The sequence below is a fragment of the Rattus norvegicus genome, chromosome 11 (genome assembly GCF_021556685.1).
Source record: "Rattus norvegicus strain SHRSP/BbbUtx chromosome 11, alternate assembly SHRSP_T2T, whole genome shotgun sequence".
In the NCBI taxonomy this organism is placed as follows: domain Eukaryota; kingdom Metazoa; phylum Chordata; class Mammalia; order Rodentia; family Muridae; genus Rattus; species Rattus norvegicus.
The window spans coordinates 98,574,178-98,596,266 of NC_141544.1; the positions used below are offsets into that span (position 1 = coordinate 98,574,178).

At 39.5% G+C, this 22,089-nt stretch overlaps 1 protein-coding gene across 14 annotated transcripts in view; it reads right to left on the reverse strand.

The window, feature by feature from the left end:
• Positions 1–22,089, reverse strand: part of Spidr (scaffold protein involved in DNA repair) — a 236,145-nt gene that overhangs the window by 139,508 nt on the left and 74,548 nt on the right. For 11 of the 14 annotated variants that reach the window (XR_015632854.1, XR_015632855.1, XM_087576794.1 and 8 more), the window contains 2 exon segments: positions 15,535–15,788; positions 10,768–10,868 (listed from right to left, as the gene is read on the reverse strand). The exons of the other annotated variants lie outside the window; for them this stretch is intronic. Coding sequence is in view for 9 of the 11 variants with exons in the window: in XM_087576794.1 (XP_087432920.1) it covers positions 10,768–10,868; positions 15,535–15,788 (355 nt within the window). In the remaining 2 variants the exon portion in view is untranslated. 14 annotated transcript variants of the gene reach the window in all.

Sequence of the window (22,089 nt, forward strand, 5' to 3'; positions counted from 1 at the left end):
CAGCTTGCTTCTTCTGACCATTTGCTTGGAAAGTTGTTTTCCAGCCTTTCACTCTGAGGTAGTGTCTGTCTTTGTCTCTGAGGTGTGTTTCCTGTAGGCAGCAGAATGCAGGGTCCTCGTTGCGTATCCAGTTTGTTAATCTATGTCTTTTTATTGGGGAGTTGAGGCCATTGATATTGAGAGATATTAAGGAATAGTGATTATTGCTTCCCGTTATATTCATATTTGGATGTGAGGTTATGTTTGTGTGCTTTCATTCTCTTTGTTTTGTTGCCAAGACGATTAGTTTCTTGCTTCTTCTAGGGTATAGCTTGCCTCCTTATGTTGGGCTTTACCCTTTATTATCCTTTGTAGTGCTGGATTTGTAGAAAGATATTGTGTAAATTTGGTTTTGTCATGGAATATCTTGGTTTCTCCATCAATGTTAATTGAGAGTTTTGCTGGATACAGTAACCTGGGCTGGCATTTGTGTTCTCTTAGTGTCTGTATGACATCAGTCCAGGATCTTCTGGCCTTCATAGTTTCTGGCGAGAAGTCTGGTGTGATTCTGATAGGTCTCCCTTTATATGTTACTTGACCTTTTTCCCTTACTGCTTTTAATATTCTTTCTTTATTTTGTGCGTTTGGTGTTTTGACAATTATGTGACGGGAGGTGTTTCTTTTCTGGTCCAATCTATTTGGAGTTCTGTAGGCTTCTTGTATGTCTATGGGTATCTCTTTTTTTAGGTTAGGGAAGTTTTCTTCTATGATTTTGTTGAAGATATTTACTGGTCCTTTGAGCTGGGAGTCTTCACTCTCTTCTATACTTATTATCCTTAGGTTTGATCTTCTCATTGAGTCCTGGATTTCCTGTATGTTTTGGACCAGTAGCTTTTTCCGCTTTACATTATCTTTGACAGTTGAGTCAATGATTTCTATGGAATCTTCTGCTCCTGAGATTCTCTCTTCCATCTCTTGTATTCTGTTGGTGAAGCTTGTATCTACAGCTCCTTGTCTCTTCTTTTGGTTTTCTATATCCAGGGTTGTTTCCATGTGTTCTTTCTTGATTGCTTCTATTTCCATTTTTAATTCCTTCAACTGTTTGATTGTGTTTTCCTGGAATTCTTTCAGGGATTTTTGCGATTCCTCTCTGTAGGCTTTTACTTGTTTATTAATGTTTTCCTGTGTTTCCCTAAGTGTGTTCATGTCTTTCTTGAAGTCCTCCAGCATCATGATCAAATATGATTTTGAAACTAGATCATGCTTTTCTGGTGTGTTTGGATATTCCATGTTTGTTTTGGTGGGAGAATTGGGCTCCGATGATGGCATGTAGTCTTGGTTTCTGTTGCTTGGGTTCCTGCGCTTGCCTCTCGCCATCAGATTATCTCTAGTGTTACTTTGTTCTGCTGTTTCTGACAGTGGCTAGACTGTCCTATAAGCCTGTGTGTCAGGAGTGCTGTAGACCTGTTTTCCTTTCTTTCAGTCAGTTATGGGGACAGAGTGTTCTGCTTTCGGGCGTGTAGTTTTTCCTCTCTACAGGTCTTCAGCTGTTCCTGTGGGCCTGTGTCTTGAGGTCACCAGGCAGCTTTCTTGCAGCAGAAAATTTGGTCTTACCTGTGGTCCCGAGGCTCAGGTTTGCTCGTGGGGTGCTGCCCAGGGGCTCTCTGCAGCGGCAGCAACCAGGAAGACCTGTGCCGCCCCTTCCGGGAGCTTCAGTGCACCAGGGTTCCAGATGGTCTTTGGCTTTTTCCTCTGGCGTCCGAGATGTGTGTGCAGGGAGCAGTCTCTTCTGGTTTCCCAGGCTTGTCCGCCTCTCTGAAGGTTTAGCTCTCCCTCCCACGGGATTTGGGTGCAGAGAACTGTTTATCCGGTCTGTTTCCTTCAGGGTCCGGTGGGGTCCTGCCGCTCCTGGGCCCTCCCCCACGGGAGCCCAGAGGCCTTATACAGTTTCCTCTTGGGCCAGGGATGTGGGCAGGGGTGAGCAGTGTTGGTGGTCTCTTCCGCTCTGCAGCCTCAGGAGTGCCCACCTGACCAGGCGGTTGGGTTTCTCTCTCACCGGGTCTGGGAGCAGAGAGCTGCTGCGGGCTGGGATCCGCGGGTGGGGGACTTCCTGTATTTTTAAAATAGGTGACTAGGACACCTTCCAGAGCTGTGTGGATAAGATTTGATAGAGGGAGACTTCGAAAGAACTAGATTCGAGAAAGAAAAAAAAAAAAAAAAAAGAACAGAATTTCATCCTAACCAGTCTGTGCAACCTACACAGACTAATACAATCCATACAGATATCTTAATGATACTAAAATTGTGTTTTGAGATTTATATATTAAAGAATGTACAGCTTTGATAGGTCTCATTATGAGACATGTGAACTGGCCTGCTTGGACTCCTGATCTCAGGGACTTCAGTCAGGACAGACATCAGAGACCTTGGGTGGCCTTCTCAATGAGGAAAAACTCCCCTATCTTCCCCCACCCCCACCCCCTTCGAGATATCTCAATGCCCATATTCAGCCTCCGACCCAGTGTCCTAGACTTGGGGGCTGAGGGTAGTTGTTCTGAGGTTGTCTTTCTGGGGAATTTAGAAATGGTCATAATTTAACAGGCAGAACTTAGCTAGAATTGATTATGCAGCCATAATCTCACCTGGTAGAAATCCTTATATTTGTTACTAAGTTGAAGTTAGAATCTTACATTGGTACAGAATTTATTTGATAAAAATTTAAGGTTTTCATTGGTAGGAATTTGTTATTGATATAAAATTGAAAATAATATTGTTACTCTTGTACAGGCATTGTGCCTATACAATACATTTAAGAATACAAGGCTTAAGTACCCAAAGACTATACATGGACTGACCCTGGGCTCCAACCTCATAGGTAGCAATGAATAGCCTAGTAAGAGCACCAGTGGAAGGGGAAGCCAAGGCTGGACCCCCAGTGAACGGGATTCGTGAGGGGAGGGCAGTAATGGGGGGAGGATGGGGAGGGGAACACCCATATAGAAGGAGAAGGGGAGGGGTTAGGGGGATGTTGGCCTGGAAACCAGGAAAGGGAATAACATTTGAAATGTAAATAAGAAATACCCAATTTAATAAAGATGGAAAAACAAAACAAAACAAAAAAGATAGAAAAGAAATCCCTCTTGAAAAAAAATGAAAAAAAAAAAAAAAAAGAACACAAGGCTTAGACCAAGTCCTATAACCGCCTTTACAATTTGATTTCACATGACTGAACAGGGCCAGAAAGCAAATTCATGGCTCTGAGTTTACTGTTAGGGTGTTTTCAAGAGTACTTAATGGACAACAGTCCAGATTACATAGATGGTTTTCAAAAACATCAGAAAATACACAAAATGTGACAATTAATGGTACTTATTCTTTTGTTGCTGAGACATATCTGCTCCTAGCAGCTCCCCTTTTGTGAATTCAAAGGAGAAACTGAGCATCTCTAATTCTAGGTGAGATAATATATTGTGGCTAAGCAGCCACTGGACAGACATTGCCTATTTCATTACAGACAAAATACTGTCCAGAAAAGGACACACTATACAGAATAGTCGACTGAAAATCTCTGCCAAGTCAGAATAATCAGTCCTTCAAAATTCTGTTACAAACGTCTGTCAGAAGATCCTGGGCCAGAAGCCTGAAGACTAATACTCTTTTGTGTTGCTAACAGGGGATTGTATAGGTAAGCAGTTGTCTCTACAGCTTGTCTCTGTTCTAGAAGCTGTATTAGGCTTCCTATATTTTCAGATAGTATTGATCATTCTAATTATAGTCTCAGAGCCCACAAGGCTATTTAACATTGAGAATGCATATTTAATTGGATAGTTTTCAGAGAGTATATAAGCTAGCCAAGACATAACACATAGATTTTTAAGCCTCTCTTACGGTAGGATAGATAACAGAATGTACTAGTTAATTAACAAAAATGACAGACTGGGTGATATGTGCTTTTTATACTTTATAACTTAAAGAATGGTCGTATTTGTGCTCAGCTAACATTTGAGAGAAAGGTTCCTTTTTTAATTAGACAGAAGGGGTGAAATGGGGATCAATGTTTATGTGCTGGTGAGGGCAGGCACAAGATAAGGCAAGTCCTGTGATTGGGCAGTGAAAAGGAAGTCGAGAACAGAGTTTTTGTAAGGCAGGATAGGAAAGGAAAAGAGGAGAGAAGGATGACCCACCCCCCTGTGGCTTTAATTAGCCACAGATAGCTATGAATATCATATAAGAGATGGATTATTATAAGACAATTTGTCTTACCTAGGTGGGCAGTTTATATCAGTATCAATTGGCTCTGAGTTTATTGCGTGGATGTTTTGTGGAGTAAGAATTTACTGATATAAATCTAATTGATAAATTACAAGCTTCTAGAGTTTTGATTTAATGGGAGGCTGGGAATGTGAAGAAAGTCGCAAGAGGGCAGCCACCGTGGGGCTAGCTATAGAGGCAGAGAGACCGTCAGAGACAGAGAGTAAAAGAAGGTAGTGTGGCATGGTGATCGGTCAATTTTACTATTTTTATTATTTGCCGCTACAGAAGTGAATCAGCATGTTCTGACTAGTGAACTGCAATGGCAAATGCATGCTCACCAAGTGCTTTCGCATTTACTAATCCCGGAACCTGCCTGACAACCACAGAAGACAGAGGAGACGACCCACTGCCCACAGTCAAGACCCAAGAGGGAATCGCATAGTGCCAACTGTGTCCTCTGTGTGCAAGGACCTATGAGCAATCAGGGGCAGGACTATTTGATTCCTGCCTGCGACTAGAGCTGGAAGACAGTCTCCAGAAGCGACGCCACAGCTGAAAGCAGAAGGAAGACCCACTTTTCTGCTACCGAGTGACCTGCCTGGTGGATTCAGGATACACAGAGTCAGAAGTCCTTTGTGTCAGTGCACTTCCGGTTTCTGGCTCTGCCTGGAAGTGAACTGTTACCATTCACAGTTCCCTACACCCAAATCCTGTGGTGGAAGAGAGCACCCAGGAGTGCAGACATCCTGAGACTGCAGGACAGACTGCCACCTCTGCACACGTCTTCCCACATGCCTGGTCCAAAGGGAAACTGCACACTGCCTCTGGACACAGGGATATAGGAACAGACAGTCGCTGGTACCCAAGGTTCTGGTCTGCACCCAGGACCAAACTGAACTGGCCAAACAGCTCCTGCACCCAAATCGGGTCGGGGAGAGAGCTGGACCCTCAGAAGTGTAGATACACCTGAGCAGTCAGAGGAGGTTACCCTCTGCCCAAAGTCTACACCCAATAGAGAATCACACAGTGCCAACTGTGCCTGCTGGGTGCAAGTACTTAGGAACAAACAGGGGCAGGACCCTTTGATGCCTGCATGCGCCTAGAGCTGGAAGACAGTCTCCAGGAGGTCAGACACACCTGAAATCAGAGCACCTGTTCTCAGGAAAAGCTGAATTAAAAAAAAAAAGACAGGAAAACAGTTCTACAGGAGTGCTGACACAGAGGCCTGCAGCAGGGTCAAGACACTCTAAGAAACAGCAAGACAAGCGAACACCAGAGACAACCCAATGGCTAGAGGCAAGCGCACACAACTAAACAAGTAGAAGCCCTTAGAGAGGAAACACAAAAATCCCTGAAAGAATTACAGGAAAACACAACCAAACAGGTGAAGGAATTGAAAATGGAAATAGAAACAATAAAGAAAGCACAAAGAGAGAAAACCCTGTATATACAAAACCAAAGGAAGAGAAAAGGAGCTGTAGATACAAGCATCACCAACAGAATACAAGAGATAGAAGAGAGAATCTCAGGGGCAGAAAATAGCATAAAAAATCATCGCTACAACTGTCAAAGATAATGTAAAGGGCTAAAAGCTCCTAGCCCAAAACATACAGGAAATCCAGACTCAGTGGGAAGATCAAACTTAAGGATAATAGGTATAGATGAAACTGAAGACTCCCAACTTAAAGGGCCAGTAAATATATTCAACAAAATGATAGAAGAAAATGTCCCTAACCTAAAGAAAGGGATGCTCATAAACATAAAAGAAGCCTACAGAACTCCAAATACATTCCTGGAACAGAAGAGAAATTCCTCCCATCACATAATAGTTAAAACACCAAATGCACAAAACAAAGAAAGAATATTAAAAGCAGTAACAGAAAAAGGTCAAGTGACATATAAAGGCAGACATAAGATTTACACCAGATTTCTCACCAGACACTATGAAAGCCAGAAGATCCTGGACAGATGTCATACAGACGCTAAGAGAACACAAATGCCAGTCCAGGTTACTGTAGATACTGTACATAGATGCAGAAACCAAGATATTCCATGACAAAACCAAATTTACACAGTATCTTTCTCCAAATCTAGCCCTACAAGGGATAATAGATGGGAAACTCCAACACAAAAAGAGATACTACACCTTACAGATAGCAAGAATATAATTTGCTTGCAATAAAACCAAACGAGAGACAAACATAATTCCACCTCTAACAACAAAAATAACAGGAAGAAATAATCACTATTCTTTAATAGCTCTCAAAATCATTTGACTCAATTCCCCAATAAAAAGACATAGACTAACAGACTGGATACGTAAAAGAGGACCCAGCATTTTGCTAAATGCATGAAACACACCTCAGAGACAAAGACAGACACTACCTCAGAATAAATGGCTGGAAAACAAATTTTCCAAGCAAATCGCCCGAAGAAACAAGCTGGAGTTGACATTCTAATATCAAGTAAAATTGACATTCAACCAAAAGTCACCAAAACAAGATAAGGGAGGAAACTTCATATTCATCAAAGGAAAAATCCACCAAGATGAACTCTCGATCCTAAATATCTATGCTCCAAATGCAAGGGCACCTACATTCATAAAAGAAACCTTACTAAAGCTAAAAGCACACATTGCACCTCACACAATAATACTAGGTGATTTCAACACCTCACTCTCATCAATCCAAAGATCATAGAAACAGAAATTTAAAAAAGACATAGAGAAACTAACAGAAGTTATGAACCAAATGGATTTAACAGACATTTATAAAATATTCCACCCTAAATCAAAGGATATAACTTCTTCTCAGCACCTTATGGAACCTTCTTCAAAACCGATCATATAATTGGTGATAAAACAGGCTTCAACAGATACAGGAAGATTGAAATGATGCATCCTATCAGACCACCACGCACTAAGACTGGTCTTCAATAACAAAAATAATGACAGAAAGCCCAAGTTTCCATGGAAGTTGAACAATGCTCTACAATGACAACTTGGTCAAGGAAGAAATAAAGAAAAAAAATTAAAGACTTCTTAGCATTTAATGAAAATGAAGATGCAACATTCCCAAACGTATGGGACGCAATGAAAGTGGAGCTCAGGAAAAAAATCATAGGTCTGAGTGCCTGCAAAAAGAAACAGGGGAGAGCATATGTCAGCAGCTTGACAGTACACCTAAAAGCTCTAGAACAAAAAGAAGCAAATACACCCAAGAGGAGTAGAAGGCAGAAAATAATCAAACTCAGGACTGAAATCAACCAAGTAGAAACAAAAAGGACCATACAAAGAATCAACAGAACCAAAATCTGGTTCTTTGAGAAAATCAACAAAATAGATAAACCCTTAGCCAGATTAACAAGAGGACACAGAGAGTGTGTCCAAATTAACAAAATCAGAAATGAAAATGGAGACATAACTACAGAATCAGAAGAAATTCAAAAAATCATCAGATCATACTACAAAAGCCTATATTCAACAAAACTGGAAAATCTGCAGGAAATGGACAATTCCCTAGACAGATACCAGGTACTGAAGTTAAATCAGGAACAGATAAACCAGTTAAACAACCCCATAACTCCTAAGGAAATAGAAGCAGTCATTAAAGGTCTCCCAACCAAAAAGAGCCCAGGTCCAGACGGGTTTAGTGCAGAATTCTATCAAACCTTCATAGAAGACCTCATACCAATATTATCCAAACTATTCCACAAAATTGAAACAGACGGAGGACTACCAAATTCCTTCTATGAAGCCACAATTAATCTTATACCAAAACCACACAAAGACCCAACAAAGAAAGATAACTTCAGACCAATTTCCCTTATGAATATCGATGCAAAAATACTCAATAAAATTCTTGCAAACTGAATCCAAGAACACATCAAAACGATCATCCATCATAATCAAGTAGGTTTCATCCCAGGGATTCAGGGATGGTTTAATATATGGAAATCCATCAATGTAATCCACTATATAAACAAACTCAGAGATAAGAACCACATAGTCATTTCATTAGATGCTGAAAAAGCATTTGACAAAATTCAACACCCCTTCAGGATAAAAGTCCTGGAAAGATCAGGAATTCCAGGCCCATACCTAAACATAGTAAAAGCCACATATAGCAAACCAGTTGCTAACATCAAAGTAAATGGAGAGAAACTTGAGGAAATCCCACCAAAATCAGGGACTACACAGTCCTAGCCAGAGCAATCAGACAGTGAAAGGAGGTCAAAGGGATACAAATTGAAAGGGAAGAAATCAAAATATCACTATTTGCAGATGATATAATAGTATACTTATGTGACCCCCCAAAAGTTTTACCAGAGAACTACTTAACCTGATAAATAACTTCAGCAAACTGTTGGGGGTATAAAATTAACTCAAACAAATCAGTAGCCTTCCTCTACTCAAAGAATAAACAGGCTGAGAAAGAAATTAAGGAAATGACACCCTTCACAATAGTCCCAAATAATATAAAATATCTTGGTGTGACTTTAACCGAGCAAGTGAAAGATGTGTGTGACAAGAATTTCAAGTCTCTGAAGAAAGAAATTGAGGAAGATCTCAGAAGATGGAAAGATCTTCCATGCTCATTGATTGGCAGGATTAATATAGTAAAGAAGGCCATTTTGCCAAAAGCAATCTACAGATTCAATGCAATAGCCATCAAAATTCCAACTAGATTCTTTATAGAGATAGAAAGAGCAATTTGCAAATTCATCTGGAATAACAAAAAACCCAGGACAGAGAAAACTATACTCAACAATAAAAGAACTTCTGGGGGAATCACCATCCCTGAGTTCAAGCTGTATTATAGAGCAATAGTCATAAAAACTGTATGGTATTGGTACAGAGACAGACAGATAGATCAGTGGAACAGAACTGTAGACCCAGAAATGAACCCACACACCTATACTCACTTGATCTTTGACAAAGGGAGCTAACACCGCCCAATGGAAGAAAGATAGCATTTTCAACAAATGGTGCTGGTTCAACTGGAGGTCAGCATGTAGAAGAATGCAAATTGGTCCATTGTTATCACCATGTACAAAGCTTAAATCCAAGGGGAACAAGGACCTCCACATCAAACCAGATACACTCAAACTAATAAAAGAAAAAGTGGGGAAGAGTCTCGAATACATGGGCACTGGGGAAAATTTCCTGAACAAAAACGCCAATGGCTTATGCTCTAAGATCAAGAATTGACAAATGGGACCTCATAAAACTGCAAAGCTTCTGTAAGGTAAATGACACTGTCATTAGGACAAAATGGCAACCAACAGATTGGGAAAAGATCTTTACCAATCCTACATCTGATAGAGGGCTTATATCCAAAATATACAAAGATCTCAAGAAGTTAGACTCCAGAGAGACAAGTAACCTTCTTAAAAAATGGAGTACAGAGTTAAACAAAGAATTCTCTGCTGAGGAATGCCGAATGGCTGAGAAACACCTAAAGAAATGTTCAACATCCTTAGTCATCAGAGAAATGCAAATCAAAACAACCCTGAGATTCCACTTCACACCACTCAGAATGGCTAAGATAAAAAACTCAGGTGACAGCAAATGCTGGCGAGGATGTGGAGAAAGAGGAACACTCTTCCATTGTTGGTGGCACTGCACACTGGTACAACTACTCTGGAAATCAGTCTGGAGGTTCCTCAGAAAATTGGACATTGAACTACCTGAGGACCCAGTTATACCTCTCTTGGGCATACACCCAAAAGATGCTCCAACATACAACAAAGACACGTGCTCCACTATGTTCATAGCAGCTTTATTTATAATAGCTAGAAGCTGGAAAGAACCCAGATGCCCTTCAACAGAGGAATCGATTAAAAAAATGTGGAACATCTACACAATGGAGTACTACTCAGCTATCAAAAACAATGACTTTATGAAATTCATAGGCAAATGGAATGAACTAGAAAATATCATCCTGAGTGAGGTAACCCAATCACAGAAAAACACACTTGGTATGCACTCATTGATAAGTGGCTATTAGCCCAAATGCTCGAATTACCCAAGATGCACAGAACACATGAAACTCAAGAGGGATGACCAATTGAAATAACTTTTATTCTGATAAAGATATCCTTTTCTGAGTGTATGTGAGTAGGGTGCATGTGTGAGGAGGGTACATATATGTCTGCATGTGCGTGAGACAGCACCTTTCACTGAACCAGGAACTCACATACTTGGTGAGCTCCTGTCTCTACCTTCCAAGAGCTGGGACTGCAGGTGCATGATGTCATATCAGACTTTCTAGTTGCATTCTAGAGAGTTGACTTAGATCCTCATGGCTGCACAGCAAGCACTTCACTAACTCACCTAGCCTCATGCCCCACCAAAACAGATTTAAATTAGATACTGAAAAGTACTCCCTCTCCCCACTTAAACAAAGACTATCAGACAGAATTTTTTTTGAGTCACAAAAAACTAAAGAACACCATGTATTTTAATGTACAAAAAAAGACATTTTACTTTTGACATTTTGTAACCATCATTTTAGAATCGGGTATAAATTTTACCTAATGGTGTCATTTGGTAAGCAACACATCGATGTCTCCACAATGAAATGGCAGATCTCTCTCGATTCTGTAGTTCTTGGAGTCGTTCTGCTAGTCCACCTCTGTTTAATGGATTACAAAATGCTATGTTTGAATAAAAGCAACAGTCTTCAAGATAGCTATAGCTTTTACATTTTACATCCCCTCCTCAGAAAGATGAAATACGGAAATGTTAACATCAATATATAAAAGATACTCTCTTTCTGGGTATCATTTCCAATTTCTAGTTTTCTTAGAAGGTCCATTTCCTGCACTGCTATTATAGTCACAGAGTATAACAGTGAAGTCAGTTTGGTTCCTATTCTATACTCTCCTAATTTGTTCACTCCTAAGTGTATTGTACACTTACTGCCTGCAGTTGGCATTTAGCTCAGGTTAGAAAATGCCCCATTCTGTCATGCAAACATGGACTCCAAACATCCAAATACATAAAAGCAATGTGAGTTCAGATCCATAGACAAGAATGAACTTCCTAGTCAGCTGGTGTGCCCAAAAATGAGACTAGAATATTATATGGACTCCTTAAGATAATTTAGTATCAGTAACAAATAGGGTGTGAAGATCACAAAATTTTAAAAAAATGAAAATAAAGTAAGAAAAATAATAAGATTAAAAAGGCAAAGCAAAGAAAGGGAAGAAGGAAAAGAAATGGGAAGGGATGGAAGTTCTGCGGATGTCCTACATGGTTTCCCTCTATTTCATCCACCCACCTTATCTACCCATCCCACAGTCAATTCTAAATATGAAATTTATGGGTTGGAGAGATGACTCATAGGTACTGATTTCTGTTCCAGAGACCCTGAGTTCAACTCCCAGCACCCACATGGCAGCTCATGACCACCTGTTCCTCCAGGATCTAACACCCTCACACAGACATATATGCAGGCAAAACATCAATGCACATAAAATAAAAAAAAAGTTAAGTTATTTTTTAAAAATCTGAAATTTACAACGTGCCTTTTGCTAGGAGCCATCTAGTAGAAGCAAAAAACTAGAAGGTGACCTTCCTGAGATGGTTTTGCCATAGACTGTAAAGTCATGATGTATTTGCTCATCTAGGCAAGAATGAAAAGATTACATTTGTGGAAAGATTCCTGCTATTATATGCTTTTCCTGTTATATCTGAATATATTAACAATCACCAGTATTAGCCCACCCGTTTAAAGAGATTTCTGCAGAACAATGAAAATGTACTGTCTTGTAGTGATACTGTATAGACAAATACATGATTTCTTAATTCATAATGATGATTCTATAAGAATTCCTAAAATTATACTAGTAACTATTAAGCCATTTATAATAGGACTGCTATCAAGTCCTCTCAGATATTAAAGCTGCAATGAGAACTCTTCCAGTATTCAAGTGTCATCAGTTAATTGCTTCTGAGATAGAAAGCAAGCATTTACAACTTAGAATACATTCCAAGAGGTTACAAAATAATTAACCAAAGGTCATAAAAAGGAAACTAACAATTTATTGTAGGTTCAAGGACAGAAGATAAAATATTGACTAGGTTTATCCATACAAAATTTCAAAGATAACTTAGTTATGGTGTTTAATTCTCCATGAACATGTAAAGCTAATGACAGATAATGAATGGTCTATACTTATTGGATACATAATATATTCTTTGCTCTAAACTTCTCATTCAATTTATGACTGGAATTTATGTTTAAACGTTCAGTGAACTTTTATTTTTAAAAAAAGATGCTTGAAAAAAAATCATGTGATCTATTCCCCTAGAAAATATACCAAAAAAAAAAAAAAACCCAAAAAACTAAGAAGGAATACATTGAAAAGGATTATCACATCAGAGCAGGAAGAGAGAGGAAGATTAGAAGGAGTACAGCAGAGTAGTCTACTTGAAATTAAAAGGGAACTTAAGACATTAAGAGAGAGCAGAAAGAACAGGCAAGCTTCCCCTTACCATGGGACAGAACAGGACTTTTCTTAACAGTAAGGCAGGCTTAGTCTTCAAAGAGGACAAAACGTTCTTCTTACAGATGTGGGTTTAATTCATTTAGCAGTAAAAGAGTAGAAGCTTTTTCTTTCTCTATGCAATAAAAATTGGAACTCATTTTTCATCCAGAGTGAATTCTTTTTGCACTGACACTTGGGTTTTTGCTCCATATGCATATGTAAGTATAGGTGTGTAAGTATGTACTTATGACATAAGTATCTAGCTGGACCCCACTGGACAGCATGACAATATATGAATATGTGTGCCTGACTTTGTATATAAATTTATGTAAGTTCATGCATATTCGCTTGTGTAAAGAATTTTCCTTCTGCAAGTATAAACCTCTTCTCCTGGTTCAATAAAAGTTTACTGCTCCAACCCTCCCTACAGCCTGACAAGAGAGAGAAGAGGCTCCTGGGCAAGAGAAAAAAAAACATTACCAATCTTTTACCTAATTCCTGACTGTTAGGCTACAAGTGTCAATTGCCCAAGCCAATGGTTTTTAACCCTCAGAATGAGGAAGAAAGTTTTTAGGAATTTTTAGAAGTTATCAGCAAACATTCAGTATGATTAGAGAGCTAGATAGCCAGAGGCCATCATCTTTAAAGCTACCTCTGAGACTATATAAGTCAAAAACTACACCCGGAAACTATCAATCTTTAAAGCTACCTCTATGTTTAACTCTGTGTCCCCCTTAAACCCATTACAGGCTGGGCAGGCTCTCGGCACCACTCTCCATTAATTCAAGTCTAAGAACTTACCATTATCTAGTAGCTTAACTCCAAAAGTATTTAATCAACCACTTCCATCCAAAACCTGCTATTCCTACTATCTCACTTCTAACACTAACTACTTTATACTTCCTGACTGACAATAAGTCTACACAGAAGTTTCAATGGCTATTGTGTCTCCTCCATATAAAAGTGTGCTTAGCACAGAAAAGGTCCTCAACAGGGTTGGGAACATGGTGTTCTGGAATTGAGTAACATCACCTGCAGCATTAAAATAATTTTAATTTCAAGCATAATATCTTTCCCATACCTTCCTTCCTTCCTGGTAGCTGAACCCTGAACCTTAAATATCTTGGACAAATATTCTATCACTGAGCTAGGTTCTTAGTTCTGGAATTTATGAGATGAGATCAATGTACCATTCTAGTCTGATTTCAAAGTCACCATGTCACCAAGGTTTGTCTTGAACTATAATTCTACTGTCTGTGGTGTGGTTGCAAGTGTACATTATCATATCCAACTCTCATTCTCTTCTAAAGGAACAACTTCATTTGAGGCATTGATGGATTCATATTGACATAACTATCTTGAGTCATAACGGCCACTGAGAAAAATACTGGCAGAGTTTCGCTTATAGTGTTTCCCAATGCAATACAAATAAACTAAACCATCAGAGTAGTATGTATAGCTTTTGACTGGACCCATCAGCATCAGGAATAGGTCTGAAGGACCTATTGTCTTGACCATTTAATAAAGCCTCTTCCTTTAACTGAACTCACAGGAATCCACTGGTCTTCCAGCTGTATACAACCAAACTTCTACCACTAAGTCACTAATTGTACTCTGTGTAATCTTGGATCTTTCTTCTTTTTTGGTCTCATGACATTGTCCAAGGTTTTTGGATAATAGGAAGTGGTTTTTCTAGAATGAGTATATAACCTTGTGCCAAACAATGTTAGAATGAATACTAATTTGTTCAGCATAAAGCACCAATCCCACTATTTGTCTCTGGAAATATTATTCTCTATGACTACTCTAAAGACTAGATCACTTTTTAAGACATAACAGCTAAGTATCTCCATGAACCGTGTGAGTTTTGGCATCAGTCTGCTGTATATTTCAACCACTCTATCCAATTGTTCTCAGTTTGCTGTGGAAATAGGATTAATAGACATCCCCACACTGCATGTGTTTTCTTCCTACTGTGATCTATTTTCCTAGCAAAACTCTGCTACTTCTGGGCATAGGATACTGTGCTGCTTGACACAGGTTCTTTGTTGCCTTCACCCCCAGCGCCCCATGTGTTCTCTTTCTACTGTGATCTATTCCCTAGGAACTCTCCGCTAATAGTGATATGAGGGACTGTGCTGCTTGACCCAGGTTCTTCTCACTTATGGTTTTGTTTTGGGGAAAGGGACATTTTTTCCAATTTATAACACACAAAGATACCATATGACGTAGGTTGGAACATGTCTTTAAATGCTCCCTCCCTCACATATCCCACCTGGCTGCAAAGTCTAGTCTATAACTGAAAAACAGTAACAAGGATTTTCCTCCACTATGGCTCTCCTTAGCCATGAGGTGTTTTTCTCCTTCAAACAAGGCTCTTGTATTTTCTTGCATTTGTAAGCATTATTCTGGCCAACCTCTCTAACCACAATCATGCCATAAAGGGAAGCTAAAGGACTTGCGCTTATTTTATGAGGTATGTTTGATAAGGAAACAGTGATTCATCGGCTCTAATTTCTAACATGGCACCTCCAACACTGACCTACAATAAAACTCGATAAGCCAAACAACACATTTCTTCTAAAGAAAGCAGTCATGCAAGCTAGCCATGACTAAATTCATAAATGTTCCACTTGAATGAACAAATGCATAAACTGACTCCTGAACAGGCTTATATATCAAAAATCAGAATTTTGTATTGTCAATTTTCTTTCTTAATTAAAAAAAGTTTTTGAAAATTAAAACCTCAGTCAATATTTTAAAGAAAGAGAAGAGCAGAGAAAAAGAAAATGTAAAAGTTGATTTAACCTTAAAAACTTCTTCTTTGTTGTTGAATTTTCTGGAGTCTTTGAAAACTTGGCCGTATATTTATGGGGTGTTTTCAATGTGGGCTCAGCTGAATTTGCTCCTGAGTCAGTCTGATTATCCAAAAACTGTCTTACATCTGATTTAAATTCCACCTGGTATTTGTGAGGCGATTCTGAATCAATGAACAGGGCATGCTCTGAGTCATCTTCTCTTTCACTATCTGATGAATACTCCAAAATTTCTGTAGAAATTTGCTGAAAAAAATAAAAGAGATATAACTACATATTCTTTATTTAAGCCCACAGGAAAATAGGTCAATCACTGTTGACAAAAAAAAAAAAAAACTTTAATACTCAAAAGTAAAGAGAAGAATAGATAAAATGGTTGTAAGACAGACATTACTTTATGGACCCGATGAAAATCAACATTAGTCTGCTTTTTATTTTCCTTCAGCAAGCTAGCAGTATGTGTCACCACAGTAAACCAGTACCACCACCCGAACACCTAGACCAGAGTGGGCACTTTCGGGCACTCAATGAAAAAAGATGACTTCTTAACTTTGAAGTCTTAATGAAGATCCCCAATCCCCTGCCTGTTGGCCGTGATGGACAAATCCAGCGGCTGACAACTCTACACTGCCCCTTCTGCATTCCATTTTAGAGCAACAACTTCACCTACATCTCTAGAGTCCTGCTGCTGCCCAGAACAAAAAGAAGCCTGCAATCATCAGGGACCACCAGTTCTACTTGCATCGCTGGAGGCCTGTCCTAACCCAGGTCAACAAGAAGCCTACAGCCATCAGGATTTACCAGTTCTGCCTGCATTCCTGGAAGCCTACTACCATCAGGGACAACCAACTTTGCCTACAATCCTAGACAACTACATGCAGTCCCAGAGGCCTGCTCCCATCAAGGATGAACAGGCCTGCCTGCCAACACTAGGGACAATCATGTGGCTAAAGGACAGTGAAAAAACAAAAACAAGAAAAGCCAAGACAATACGACACAACCAAAACCTAGCTATCCTACTACAGCAATCCATGAATAGCCTAACACACCTGAATCTCAATAAAATGACCTTAAATCTAATATTAGGAAGATGATAGAGGACTTTAAAGAGGAAATGAATAAAGACCTTAAAAATACAAGAAAATAAAAGCAAACAAGTAAAAGAAATTAATAAAACTGTTCAAGCTTTGAAAATGGAAATAGAAGAAATAAAGGAAATACAAACTGAGGCAATGGTGAAAAATGAAAAACAAGGAAACAGAACAACAACTGCAGATACAAGCATCACTAACAGAATGCAAAAGATGTAAGACTCTCAGGTATAGAGGAAGCCATAGAATAAATTGATATATCAGTCAAAGGAAATGGTGAAGCTAAAATTTCTAACACAAAATACCCAGGACATTTGGGACACTATGAAAAGACCAAACTTAAGAATAATAGAAGAGCTTCCTATCTCAATCTGCGTCCCAGAGGTAACCCAGTGGCACAGCTCTCCAGACACAAATCCAGCCCAGTGAGAGCAGGTCTTTCAGGAGTACTGTCACTCTGAAGTCCACAGGTGAGATGAGCATTTTTGCTCCAATAACTGGCTGGAGGGGGACTTGCCAGGAGACCACATGGTTCAGAAACCACAGAACTACTGAGGATAGGAACCTTCTAGTCTCCATCTGCACCACAAAGTTAACCCTGTGACATAGCTCTCTGGACCCAAATATCACCCAGAACAGAGCTAGTCTCCCAGGAGTGCTGACACAACTAAGATCACAGGCTCAAAGACTCACACGAGGGACACGCTCCAGTGAAAGACAGTAACACCAACTAAAAGCACTAGAACAAAAAAGAAGCAAACACACCCAGGAACGAATGAAACTCAGAGGTGAAATCAACCAAATAGAAACAAAAAGAACAAAAAAGGATCAATAAACCAGGAGCTGGTTCTTTGAGAAAATTCAACAAGATAGATAGACCATTAGCCAGACTAACTACAGGACACAGAGCACTATTGAAATTAACAAAATCAGAAATGAAAAGGGAGACATAACAACAGAAACTGAGGAAATTCAAAAATTCATCAGATCTTACTACAAAAACCTATACTCAACAGAAATGGAAAATCTGGAGGCAATGAACAATTTTCTATACAGATACCAGGTATCCAAGTTCAATAAGGATCACATAAATCATTCAGAGAGTCCCATAACCCCTAAAGAAATAGAAGCAGTCATTAAAAGTCTCCTGACCAAAAAAAAGTCCAGGACCAGATGGGTTTAGTGCAGAATTCTATCAGACCTGCGAAGAAGACCTAAAACCAATACTCTGCAAACTACTCAACAAAATAGAAATGGAAGGAAAACTACCCAGTTCCTTCTATGAAGCCACAATTACACTCATACATAAACCACACAGAAACCCAGCAAAAAAGGGAGAACTTCAGACCAATTTCCCTTATGAATACTGATGCAAAAATTACTCAATGAAATTCTCACAAACCAAAACCAAGAAGACATCAAAACAATCACTGATCATGTTCAAGTAAGCTAAGTTCCAGGGATGCCAGGATGGTTCAATACACAGAAATCCATCAACCTAATCCACTATATAAACAAATTCAAATTATAAACCACATGATCATTCATTAGATGCTGAGAAAGCATTTGACAAAACTCATCACCATTTCATGATAAAAATCTTGGAAAGATCAAGAATTCAGGAATTCAAGACCCATACCTAAATAGAGTAAAAGCAATATATAGCAATCCAGTAGCTAAAATAAAACTAAATGGAGTGAAACTTACCAAGTAATCACACTAAAATCAGGGACTAGACAAGACAGCCCACACTCACCCTACCTATTCAATATAGTACTCAAAGTCGGAGCCAGAGCAATTAAGACAAAAAAAAGGAGGTCACAGGAATAAAAATTGGAAATGAAGTCAAAATATCACTATTTGCAGATGATAAGATAGTATACTTAAGTGACCCCAAAAATTCCACCAGAGAACCTCTAACGCTGATAAACAATTCAGCAAAGTGGTTGAATATAAAATTAACTCAAACAAATTTGTAGCCTTCCTCTACTCAAAGGATAAACAGGTAGAGAAAGAAATTAGGGAAATGACACACTTCACAATAGTCACAATATAAAATACCTTGGTATGACTCTACCGAAGCAAGCAAAAGATGTGTATGACAAGAACTTCAAGTCTCTGAAGAAAGAAATTGAATATCTCAGAATATGGAAAGATCTCTCATGCTCATGGATTGGCAGGATTAATATAGTAAAACTGGCCATTTTGCTAAAAAGCAATCTATAGATTCAATGCGATCACCATCAAAATTCCAACTCAATTCTTCATAGAGTTAGAAAGAGCAACTTGCAAATTCATTTGGAATAAGCAAAACTCCAGGATAACCATATCTATTCTCAACAATAAAAGAACTTCTAGGGGAATCACCATCCCTGACCTCAAGCTGTATTACAGAGCAATAATGATAAAAGCTGTATGTATTGGTACAGAGACAGGCAGATAGATCAAAAAAATTGAAGGCCCAGAAAGAAACCCACACACCTACGGTCACTTGATCTTTGACAAAGAAGCTAAAACCATCCAGTGGAAAAAAGATAGGATTTTCAACAAATGGTGCTGGTTCAAATGGAGGTCAGAAGGTAGAGGAATGCAAATCAATCCATTCTTACCTCCTTGTACAAAGTTCAAGTCCAAGAGGATCAAGAGCTTCCACATGAAACCAGATACACTGAAAATAATAGACGAGAAAGTAAGGAAGAGCCTGGAACACATGGGCACAGGGGAAATTCCTGAACAAAACACCAATGGCTTGTGCTCTAAGATCAAGAATCGACAAATGGGATCTCATAAAACTGCAAAGCTTCTGTAAGGCAAAGGACACTGTCAACAGAACAAAATGTCAACCAACAGATTGGGAAAAGATCTTTACCGATCCTACATCTGATAGGGGGCTAATGTCCAATATATAGAAAGAAGTCAAGAAGTTAAACTCCAGAGAGTCAAATAACCATATTAAAAATGGGGTACAGAGCTAAACAAAGAATTCTCAACTGAGGAATACCAAATGGCTAAGAAGCACGTAAAGGAATGCTGAACATCCTTAGTCATCAATGAAATGCTAAATAAAAAATAAAAATCTCACACCAGTCAGAATAGCTAAGATCAAAAACTCAGACGACAGCAGATGCTGGCCAGGATGTGGAAAAAGAGGAACACTCCTCCACTGTTGGTGGGATTGCAAGCTGGTACAACCACTCTGGAAATCAGTCTGGAAGTTCCTCAGAAAATTGGAAATATTGCTAGCTGAGGACCCAGCTATACCACCCCTGGGTCTATACCCAAAAGATGCTCCAACATATAACAAGGACACATGCTCCACTATGTTCATAGCAGCCTTATTTATAATAGCCAGAAGCTGGAAAGAACCCAGATACCCTTCAACAGAGGGATGGATACAGAAAATGTGGTACATCTACACAATGGAGTACTACTCAGCTGTTAAAAGCAATGGCTTCATGAAATTCTTAGGCAAAAGGATGAAACGAGAAAATATCAATCTGAGTGAGGTAACCCAGATTCAAAAGAACATACAAGTTATATATTCACTGATAAGTGGTTATTAGAAAAACATCTTGGAATACCCACGATACAACTCATAGACCATATGAAGCTCAAGAAGAAGAAGAAAGACCAAAGTGTGGATGCTTCAGTCCTACTTAAAAGGGAAAAGAAAGTAATCAGAGGAAGTAGAGGGAGGAAGGGATGGGGCAGGGAGAGAGAAGGGGGAGGGAAACGGGGGCAGGATCAGGTGTGAGAGGAGAGGGGAAATGTACAGAGGCTAAAGAAATTGTACATAGGCGTGTAGCAATGAGGGATGGGGAACTGGTGTAGCCACCAGAAAGTCCCAGATGCCAGGACCTAATGGGGATTACAGTAGCCAAATACCCAACAAAGGGGAGAGAGAACCATAGAGACCAAGTCCAGAAGTTAGGCATGGCCCCTGGTTGAGGGATGGGGCCACCCACCCATACAAATGGCATACAAACTGGAATTAGGATAAAACTGTGATGAAAACTGTGGTCATAATGAGAAACCTAGGCTCATTCCAAGACAGGCGTCAAACTGGCCTGTTTGGAACTCAGGAGACTAGGCCTGAATCTCTGTTTCCCAGAACTGGGCAAGACTAGGCAAGTTCAGGCCTCAGAAGATGCCCTGCCACCTGGCCTGAGGCAAGGACAACAAGTCAGCAGCAGTTTCTAGTCTTCCTCGGCAACAGTTCCCGACTTCCCCATTAACAGTTTCCATCCCCCTCGGCCCCAGGAATGGTTCTGGAATGTCCCTAGAGATAGAGTCAAGATTAGGGTTACCCACCCCAGAATTCCCCTAATGTGGTTTAAATCTGGACTCTGAGCTCACTTTGGGGTCTCTCCATCTTTATAGATGGTAGATCCCAGCATGCTGGGCTTCTATAGAGTAAGACATTCTCTGTGTTAACATACTATTTGATAATTCTTTGGAGAATCACGGACCCTTACAATCCTGTGTTTCAAAGCATGTTTTCTGAGACACAGTCCAGTCTTTCAAAGGTTGCCCTCCTCTGCCAGCTCCAGGTAAGAACAACATGCACCCTCAATCTGCCAGAGGTTGAAGGTTATCTGCTTGGATCTTAGGGGAGAAACATGCATGACAGCTTGCTAACATAAACCTATTCATTTACACAAACGAGGTAGAAGAAAGATACGAGTTATTGCTATGACTTTTTCTTTCAGGTTAGGGATTTGAAACACGGAGCCTTGTCTTCCAGAGGCAGGAGTTTATCTCCAGACCCATAGAGTAGTGCTGGTTACAAGTGACTTTTATGGTCAAGGCAAAGACTTGGAAGAACTTGAAAAGGAAGAACTGACAGAGAAGCCATCTTTAAGATGGCAGAAGAGGAATGGACCATGAGAACAAAGGCAAAACAATATCCAAAAAAAACCAAATCAAACATAGTGAAATGCCAGGACATAGCTCTGAGCTGTGCAATCCAAAGGTGCTCCCCTATGAGGAACCTTCCCACACCAGCTGGATTAACAGCATGAAGAGAACATTGATCAGTCACATTTAGAACAAATTCTGCTGAATAAAAGTTCAATAAGTTTCTCTTTAAGGTTTTTGTTTTATTTTGTTTTTGCTTAGTTGGTTAGATTTTTGTTGGTGGTGGAGGTTTTTTGTTTTGTTTTATTTTTGGCTAAGCACACCTTTAATCCCAGCACGTGGGAGGCAGAGGCAGACAAATCTTTGAATTCAAAGGTAGCCTGGTCTACAGAGTAAGTCTCAGAACTGACAGAATTACACAGAATTACACTGTCTTGAAAAAATATACTTTTATAATTTTTAAATTGTTGGTGAGGAAGTGTGTGCACAGGCTCATATGTAAAGGCATGAAGATCCCATCAGAGGGAGTCTAGAGGCTCTCCTGGAGCTAGATATAAGGAAAATGTAAAATGCCCAGACAGAATACTCAGAACTGAACT